General features: G+C 40.6%; 1 protein-coding gene across 5 annotated transcripts in view; it reads right to left on the reverse strand.

The window, feature by feature from the left end:
- Positions 1–9,901, reverse strand: part of ZDBF2 (zinc finger DBF-type containing 2) — a 31,886-nt gene extending 21,985 nt beyond the window's left edge. Inside the window, exons 1-4 of one of the 5 annotated variants that reach the window (XM_019446248.2) lie at positions 9,603–9,901; positions 4,943–4,995; positions 3,901–3,978; positions 2,627–2,731 (exon numbers count right to left, since the gene is read on the reverse strand). In XM_019446248.2, the coding sequence (XP_019301793.1) occupies positions 2,627–2,686 (60 nt within the window). In that variant the 5' untranslated portion in view covers positions 2,687–2,731; positions 3,901–3,978; positions 4,943–4,995; positions 9,603–9,901. Of the gene's footprint in view, positions 1–327; positions 382–2,626; positions 2,732–3,900; positions 3,979–4,942; positions 4,996–9,309; positions 9,498–9,602 lie in introns of those variants that run through there. The other 4 variants (XM_053905619.1, XM_019446247.2, XM_019446251.2 and 1 more) reach the window with 4 other exon arrangements.
- Positions 9,902–10,310: the final 409 nt, after the last annotated feature.

A 10,310-nucleotide genomic window follows, 5' to 3' on the forward strand; every position in this document is an offset into this window, starting at 1 on the left:
TTTGTTTTTATTTTTAAAACTGTTTTCATTACTCCTGCCTTTGCGATGTCCCTATGTCTCTTCTTTCTTTCCTTCTTGTGGACCGCTTTTTATTATTCCAAGTTCTCCACTTCTGTTAAGTTGGTAGGTAGTTATAGGCCAGGTTCTTTTTCTAGTCTGTTAGTGGTAACAGATTATCACAAGCAACCCTGACCTACCAAGATCTAAAATCACTTGCTACTTTTACTCTCTTCTTAAGCAAGGAATTAACTCGATATACTTTCCTTCCAGTTTATATGTCATCGTTGTCAATGCCACAAGATATCATTCATTTAAATCACCTGCTACCTTTCCACTGATCTTCCTGACTTCCCGTATCTCTAAGCTTCCAACTGAAATCATTTTCCTTCTGTCTGAAGAACTCTTTTTAGTATTTCCTTCAGTCAGGGTCTGTTGCCAGTAAATTCCCTTAATTTTCGTTTTCTGAAAATATTTCTATTTCACCTTTTTTTTCAAGGATATATTTATTAAGCATCGAATACTAAATTGGTAGTTGTTTTCTTTCTCTGGGTTTCCATTGTTTCTGTTGAATCTTCAGCTACATCTGGGTCCTCTATTTCTCCACTGCCTTTAGAGTTCTCCAAAGCCATGAAATTTATCTCTTTATTTAAGACTTTGTACTTAGTGCAAATTACTTCAGCTGTCATCAACAGGGTCTTTTTTTAAGTCTTATTTGAGAGAGAGAGAGAGCGCGCACAAGCAAGCAGGGGAGGGGCAGACAGAGAGAGCATCCCAAGCAGGCTCTGTGATGTCAGCACAGAGCGCAACATGGGGCTCCATCCCATAAACCATGAGATCACGACCTGAGCCGAAACCAAGAGTCCTTCACTCAACCAACTGAGCCACCCAGGTACCCCCTCAACAGTCTTTTTAAGTGCCTGCTTAGTACAGGAGTATCCAAATGTCTAAAAATTATTTTAACCCTTTGGCAAAAAGTTATACTGAATGCTTACTGAATAGAACTTGTAGTTAAAGATTCAATGTTTTAGTAATGTCAAAAGTTCAACAAGTAATCGTCCAAGTCAAGTGATGACATCATTTTATCGATCATGACAGAAACACTAAAGACAGCTTTGAGTTTTATTATCTGCCGCCTCGTGTTTATAACCAGCATTAGAAAGTTTTTTTCTGTTAAAAGGCAGAGATGTAGAAATCGTAATTACTTTTCCTTAGTATGAATTTAAATGATGACTGTTGATAACTAAACAAAACAAATGCCACTGAACAGAATTTTTACGCAGGACAAACTTGTCTTAGGTATCACTTGAGATAGAATAGTACAGACTAACAGGACCAGAGCTTCCTTATATTACTCCTTCACCTATGACACAATTCCACAGCTCAGACCCTGAAGAAAACCTTGAGGCTCTGCCAAGTGAACAATTCTGGTCAGAAGACCTACAGCTACTATTACTATGAATACTGATTTCAAAACGTCCATATACAATTCTTCCCAAACTCTTCCAACAAAAAGAAAGGGACACTACTCAATTCATTCTCTGAAGCCAGCATCACCCGAGTTCTGAAACCAAAAACATCACAAGAAAAGAAAGCTACAGACAATATTTCTTACGAATATAGACGCAAAAATCCTCAACAAAATACTGGCAAGCCAAATCCAGGAACATACAGAAGGATTAAGCACCATGACCAAGCGGGATTTAGCCCAGGGATATAAAATTGGCTTAATAGCTAAAACTCAATCAATATTAATTGCTACAGACTGAATTGTGTCCCCCAGGCCCCAAACTCTTATGTTGAAGTTCTAACTTTCAATGTGACTGTATTTGGAGACAGGGCTTCTAGGAGGGCATTAAAATCACAACATATAAAAAAATTAACTGAAAATGAATCAGAGACCTAAATGTAAGAACAAAAACTATAAAATTCTCAGAGGAAAATACAGGGCGTAACTGTTCATGACCTTGGACCCAGCAATCTTGTACAACCCCAAAAACACAAGCAACAAGAGGAGGGGAAAAAATCTAAACTCTAGCAACATTTAAAACATTTGCGCATGGAAGCATAATCTTCTAAGTCCTTACCTTATTCTACAATGTCTTACAGCATCTAATTCTCTAGATTCTTCACCTATCACCTCACACCCGCCCTCCACCTTACCAGCACTCTGGCCTCATCGGCTCCTGGCTTTTAACCAGCACGCCAACCACCCTTCTACCTTGGGGTCTCTGTCTTTACTCTCTCCTCCCTCTACCTAGAAATTCTTTCCCCAGATATAAGGCAGCCTGGATCCCAAACTTCATTCAAATCTCAACTCAAATGTCACTCCTTAACCTTATCTGGCCGCCCCACCTGAAAGTGCACTCCCTTCTCTATTTTATTTTCCTCATAACATTTATCACAATCTGACTTATCATGTATTAAGTTTATATGATTATTTATTTTCTGTCTTACTATACTACAAAAGGGATGTGGATTTGTCCCTGGCTGTATCCTGAGAACTTTAAATGGTGTCTACCAATTAGAGGATTCACAACAATCTGTTCAATGGGTGAGTAAATGAGTTTAATAAAATGCATGACTAGGTCCTTTGAGGTGTAACTGTTTATTAACAGGATCCTCTCACCTGTTCCAGGTTATTATAGCGCACACAGCAATAGCTGCAGTACCCCTGTCTGTTCTGCATGCTGAATAACCAAAGTCAAGTGGCTACTGTCCGGGAATACTCCAACTGGAAAAAAGAAAAAACGGGAAGAAAAAAACAAACAAAGAAACAGTTAAGTCCTTACTACCCTGAGGAAAATACCCTTGGTAATATCAGAGAACAGAAATTCATTCTTGAGTACGATGCACCCTTATTTTGAATAATTATGAAATTAGATAAGTCTGCCAAAAGCTACTGAATCGATCAGTGAGCCTGGAGGAGAGGGGGAGAGTTGTGCACCTTCCAAAAAAGGGGTGTGTTGTTGACAGGTGGAGACTGGACTCAATTTTTTATCAATTTTCTGATAACTTGTTACGGTTATTAGGAATTGGTTCAGTACTCAATCCGTAAAGACAAATTCCTACCTCTATGTTGTTGTTATAGTATATTCACTATATGCGAATGAGGCTCAGTAATTTTCCCATTGTGTTCCTACATTAAATCTGACGTTACATGAATTCTCATTGTTATACCTAACATCTACTTCCGTCACGGGAGTAAAGATGCATGTATCTTCTGCTTAATCCACAAAGGTGCAGATTTTAAGATAAATTACCTGACAGAATTACTAAAAATCAAAATAACTCATTTGGGTCTGAAACACAAGACACTTTTCTCCTGACAACTACATAAACCAAATAAATATGAGGAATTTCTTCCAGTTGGTGCAATGAGATCTCTCTACAAATAAAAAAAGTCTCCAAGTTTCTACCGCCTTGAAACTATCATCCTTCAACATTACATACTGCAGTGGTTCCCAACCCAGGTTGAATAGCACAATCATTCCCCAAAATTCTGATTTAGTAGGGCTGAGACAGCCTAGAATTCAGAATTTTTTTCATTTCCCAAGTAATTCTGATACACAACTATTTACTCACTGACATAAAGTATTTACAGTTAATGATTATTTTAAATAATTCAATATAATTTTAAGGTTTTTGCTGTTTTGTTAAGATGAAAACAGAATTTTAAGAAATAATTTCATCAAGTTTTAATTCGAATCATTTTAAACATTCTTGTCTGTTGAATATGTAACAGAACCATCCTATAATGTGTAGAATATTTCTGATAAGATGATCCTGCAATACAAAAAGTTTACTCATTAAAATCAATATTTAGAAATGAAGTCAAGCCTGAAAATCAATGAGAACAGAAGAGCTTTATTAAATCAAAATGCTACTGTAACATGCACTCACCTGTTACTTTTTATTACGACAAACTTTGACTTTCTGGCTTCCACACTTACAAGGAAGATAAATCAATTAAACCAGCCTCTGAAACAGAGAATATATAAAAAATGACTTATTTAAAATTTGGTCTTTTTTCCATTATTTTACTTCATTTATTAACCTGAAGCAACAAAATGAAACAAGCTTTAAGCTGTGTGTATAGATATAGCCAATTTTCAAGCTGAGAGAACCCTAGGGCCTAAACCTGAACTTTGAAAATCATAAAATAACAAATTTTCTAGTGCTTTATTCAAAATATATTTAAAATGGGGGCACCTGGGTGGGTCAGTAGGTTACGCGTCTGACTTCAGCTCAGGTCATGATCTCACGATTAAGCCCCGCATCCGGCTCTGTGCTGACAGCTCAGAGCCTGGAGCCTGCTTCGGATTCTGTGTCTCCCTCTCTCTCTCTCTCTCTGCCCCCTCCCCAACTTGTGCGTTATCTTTCTCTGTCTCTCAAAAATAAATAAATTAAAAAAAAAAATTCGAAATGTATTTAAAACAATCATTGAATGAAAGGCAAAATGAAAGTATTAGTCTAATGTCACACACACACACACAAAATTGAAATTCTTTATAATTTTTTTTGATCTTTGACACATACAGCCTTTAATTCCCATGCCATGATTATCTGCATTTCTGTCATCTCATGTCACATACATGCCACTGAGACAGTGAGCTGCCATGACTCTGAAGCACCTGATTGGCATTTTTCAAACTTTGCATGCTAGGAACCCCACCTCAAAAACTGACTAAATCAAAACCGCCTGGTGGGGAGCCAGGCACATGCCTATTATGCATATTTAAAATGCTCTAAGGTGATTCTGAGGCAGGCTGAAGCAGTAACATAAGTCATCATTTTTTACATACTAATAAAATTCTTACTTACTAAAGGGATCATTTCTTTGGGGCCTGGGATTATATTACTTTTCATGACTGAATGGGTCTTTTTATTCCAATTCTGAATTCTACTGGTACCTGGTATTTTCATAAAGTAACAAGTCACTTACCTTGAGCAGAAAAGGGCAGGTATTTCATCAGTTGCATTAGTCCTGGAAAACATCTGTAAATTAAAACAATTAAAAAAAAAAAAAAAAAAGATCAGCCCCCTAAGTGTCTACCATAGGCCAAGTAACTATCCCCAAGTCATAGATAAGTTTGAAAAGTAACCCAATTATGTGTCAATGGGAGAAAAAAATACTAACTCTTTAACACAAAGCACTTTACATACTGTGACTCATAGACTCCCACATGACCTCCTAAGATGCTCTGGGACAGAGCAATTGTCATGGCCCACCCATATAACCCACCATCGAGTATTTCAGATCTTTGGGTTCCAGGAACAGCAGCTGGAAAATACACTGGATCTCTGGTAAGGGTAAGAACACGATGCTACAAACCCATATGAGCTTTATAGGAAATGTTTGAAAGAAATATTTACATGGAATTAAGTGTGGATCCTGGACGAACCACACAACTCGGTTCTTATGTTACTTTCGGTGAAAAACACTGTCAATTCTTTATCACCTATCAATTGACAATTAGGCCAAATTATCAATCTTGTTTATTCTTCCACATTGTTGTTGGCAATGTGTTGATGACCCTTACCCAGGATCATTGGTTAACAAAAAACTCCAACAATTTGGTTCAAAAGAGGCTGTGACAGCACTGTATAATCAAGGAATAAATACTTAGCACCTACCCCGTGCAGATGCTGGAAGCTTTAAAGGATAGAAATAGACAAGCTTTCTTGCTCTCAAGAAGTTTAAAATGGCACTAGGAAATGACTGAGAAATGCCTAAGCACAAACAGTAAGTGCCAAAATGTCACAATGGATATAGCTTTTTAACTGGACATTGGAAAATGTGTAGGGTGTACTTAAATAAAGATCAGGAAAAGATATTCCAAGTAACAAAAAAGCAAAAGTACAAAAGCAAGAAAGCAAAAGTACCTTTAGAGACACTAAACTGACAAGTTAAGCTGGAGCCAAGACTTCACTTAAAAATTTAAGGGGCAATAAAGCAAGAAACGTAGATTCAGCTTCAACATGATCGTAGTTAAAAGAAAACTTAAGAATTTAGACCACAATTCAGACAGTGTGGGGGTTTTTTTGTTGTTGTTTGTTTGTTTTTGGGTTTTTTTGGAAAGCAGTATATGCAGAGCTTTAAGAAAATTCTGGAACAGTGGTTCTTCCCTATTCAAAGGAGCTTTTCACAGGGTAAGTTAAACTATGCGGCACCATTTTCTAGGATATTAGAGTATTAGTTAACACCCAAATTATCCAAATACAAAGAATCAGTATCCCTTAGAGCAAAGATTTAGTCTCATTTATGCTTGCAAATTAGGAAAACACACAGTAATTTTTTTCTTTCAAATATTACTTTTATTAATTTTTATTATGAAAATAAAACATACCATGGCACAATTATAAAAATAAAGACCACTAAAATCAGTCATAATCCCACTACCCACCATTAATATTTATCATATATTCTTTGTTCTAAATATGTATTTACAAAAATGGTATGGTACTATATTCTATGTAGCCTGCTGACTCTCACTTAACCATATATGATGAGCACTCCTATATGATATGATATATAATTCCAAAACCGAATTTTCAATGACTGCATATCAGTGTAAGACAAAAGCTGTCTTATCTGACAAGACCCAGCAGTCGGTGAATTACCTATTTAAAAATCAGGAGAATTTTAAAAATAGATACACACATAAATTAGTATTTTGTCTAACTTCAGATATATGAATGTATACATGTTTCATTTAAGGTCAAGTTAAGCTTTTTTGTTTCATTGAGATTTTTTGTGGCTAGGACAGCTAGAGTTCCAAGTCATATTTTTTTCATATTTTCATAAACCACACCATAATTTACCATCAACAAGTTTCCACTTTGGTTCCTTTCAAACAGAACAAGAACTTACAGGCATTTCTAAAACTGAGAGCAGCATTTGATTAACGTTTAAGATTTCCCCCAAACTTTTACAGTTGTCACACCCAATTAAGTACTCTTGCAATGGCCTTTTTTTTTTTTTTTGAGTGCAAAGCATTCAAATTATTTTTCATAAAAATAATAATGCTCTAAAAAAGGACAATGCTCAGACTCTATTTCTTTGGTTTATGAAACACTTAAAAGAGCATAAACCGATCTGAGGCAGTGAGCAAAGATCTCTGAGACTGCCTGAGGTGACTTCAGCACATATGTCTCAAACTGCATCTATTTTTCTTTTGGGACTATTTCTTGCACACCTGAGCTCTGGACCTGCTGCAGAGATAAACACATCGTTGCAATGAGTTCAGAGTTGTAGTGCGTGTTTCCCAAACCACGGTATTTTGAAATAAGAGCTAACAAAATCCAGAATCCCTATGGGAAATATTTTTCAACTGTCACACAAGACAGACACCAACTTAATATTAAATATAAAAAGACAATAGAAAGGCATTTGGTTTATTGAGTAAGATCACCCAAATTATCTGTCTAGCAACAGGAAAACAACCGGGGAGCAGTCACAAAACAATGGCTAATTGAAATAAAAAGACCATCTTATTAATTCAGTGTCCCTTTCTTTACAACATTAATTTTCAACTTCCCATTTGTTGGGATTATCCACCTTATGTTTATGCTGCCTTTCCTCTGGTGACAAGCATTATCCTCCATTCAGTCTTAATAAAATAATAATAGCTAACTTTTAGTGAATACTCAATCTGGGCTAGGCACTATGTCAACAGTTTCATATGCATTATCCCATCTGAATAGCAAACACCCTTATGAAATTGGTGTCCCGGTTAACTCCCACTTTACAAATCAGGAAACTGAGGTTTAGAAAGAAGCAGTATCTTGTTCCAGGTCACACACCAATAACCACTGTAGCTGGGATTTGACTGTAGGTCAATCTGAGCAGTTTATGCTCTTAACCTCTTAACTTCCATAAAATGCTTCCTCTCTGTATTTTCAGGAATGCTAATTGATTGTTTTAATATTAAGGGAAAACAAATAATTAGGGATCTAATTTGTTGCAATAAACACTGTCACATATTCCAAAGAAAAGAGTAAAACTAACGTTTAGCTTAATTGCATCATTGCTCCCATTCTGAGATGAGTGCTGACAGTACCTTGGATTAGTGATTTTCAAACTTAATTAGCGTAGCACCGAGGAAGCAATACATTTTATATCACAACCCCGCACACACACGCAATCACACATGTACGCACCCTCACGCGCATGCACCCCACGCACGCAGTGGTCCACACACACACACGCAGTTAAAACAAAGCTTACAAAATATCCCCATTACCTGTAATGCATTCTGGTATTTACTAAGCTATCCTCTTTTGTTTTTTTTTTTAAGTGCTAGTTACGACCCACAAAATTAATTTCACAATTCACTAATGGGTGAAACTGCAATCTGAAAAAACTGCATCACATTATTAAGCCAAACAAACAATATTATACAGAAGATGGCTGTTACCCTGAATTCAGCTTATTTCTATCCAATACCTTGGCCATTGCGGTGATACTTTATCAAATCTCTAACCACTTTCTTTACTAACGTTGGCCACTGGCCAAAGTGCAGGGAGAAGAAGAAAATTCTTGCCTTCCAGGCTCTGGGTCCAAATCAGTGCACGTTAAGAAGGCAGCAGAAAAACGTTTATGCACTGATATAGAAATGACCACAACGCACTAAGCAAAAAAAGCAGACTACATTAGCATTCCCCTTTATGTAACACGAATATGCACTTACGTACCCCAAATTGTTAATACTGACTCCCTTGATGATAAGATTGCTAAGGGCTTTTTCAGTGGGTTTATTTTTTTTTTTTTTTTCCTGATAGTATATAATTGCTGTCAAACAAATTAAATATAATTCTATTCTGGGGATTAAAGACGTTTAACAGCCAGCATCTCGTTATGCATTTCTTCCCCGCGCTGCCAAAATCATCGCGTCGGATAATGTTAGGAGCTGCAAAGGGCCTTCTAAAGAGCACGTAATAACGACGGCGTAATCTGAGCAGATTTACACAACTGTTGCACGACGATAGTAAAACGATCGTTAACACAAAAATCTAACGCTTCCAAAATAAATCCCAATCGCCAAAGGCTGATAAGGGCCTAGGTCTGGGGACAGCTGGACATAGCGCAGGGCAATGGGGGAAGGGGATTTGTGGACAGGTGGCTTCGGATCTCGGCCCCACAGGTGCCCCTACAAGTCCCGCGGGTACAAAGCCCCAAATCCGACCTCCGCGAGCCGCCCCCTCTCCACCTCCCAGCCCCAGGCCGCGTCCGCGGGCCCCTCCGACCCAGGGCCCCCGACAGAAGCGCAGGGCAGCCTGCGCCCCACCTCCACCCCACGCCCCAGCCACCTCGATCCGGGCCCGGAGACGCCGGCCCCGCTCCCGCAGGACGGGCAGAAAGGGACTGGGGACAGGAGAAGCCGAGAAGGACCTGCGAGGCGGGTGCAGGAGCCGGGCGAGCGGTCCGGCCGTCCCTCGGGAGGAAGAAGGCGCCCGGGGCGCGAGGCGAGCAGGCCCCACCCCCGGCCGCGCGCACGGAGCCCGCGGGCGTCGCCCCGGCTGCGCGCCGCCTCGGCTCGGCCCGCCCCGCCCGCGCCCGCGCCCGCCGCCGCCGCCGCGGTGCTCTGCGGCGCGGTTCTCACCTCCGCGGAGGCCTCCCGGATTCCTCCCGGGCTTGGGCGCAGGCCGAGGACCGGTGGGCGCGCTCCCTTCCTATTCTGGTTCCATGGCGGTGCCCGGACCCCCCGGGCCGTCCAGGGCGCCGCGGCCGCCCGCTGCCTGCTGCCCGCAGCCCGCGGAGCCAGACAGAGGAGCCCCCCGGCCTCTCCCGCCGGTGTGAGACGAGGAGCGAAGTGCGAGCGTCACTCGCAAGACCCGGGCCCCGAGTCACGACTCAGCCCACGTAGACATCCACCGGGAACGTAGCGCTGCAGTCCTGACTGAGCTTTGACGTCAGGGAAGGTGCGAAAACAGGGCCCCTTCTGACGCAGGAGCCGCGCACCGCCCCCTGCCCACCCCCGCCCCCCGGCGCTGGAGCCCCCTTCCTCCCGCCCCAACCCTCCCCTCCCGCAGATCTTTTAAAGCGAACACTTCCACCGGGGTCAGGGCCCCACTCTGGAGCTTGTAAAATCAAACCTGTTCTAACCAAAATGACTGGGCTCACAGCGGAGTTAGGACGCGAGATAGACACGAAGGTTTTAGCATTTGAGGGCCCAGAGGGAAATTGCTTGTCAATTCCCAGCAACAGACGAACCTCGAAAAGAAAATTCCGCTGAGAGGGCTCGGCGTTTGCGCCGTTCGTGTGTGTTTGCCGCAGTGAGCTGCAGCAAACAAAAGCTCCTGTTTAATGA

This window comes from Panthera pardus, unplaced genomic scaffold (genome assembly GCF_024362965.1).
Source record: "Panthera pardus isolate Hobbes unplaced genomic scaffold, ASM2436296v1 HiC_scaffold_10, whole genome shotgun sequence".
Taxonomy (NCBI): Eukaryota; Metazoa; Chordata; class Mammalia; order Carnivora; family Felidae; genus Panthera; species Panthera pardus.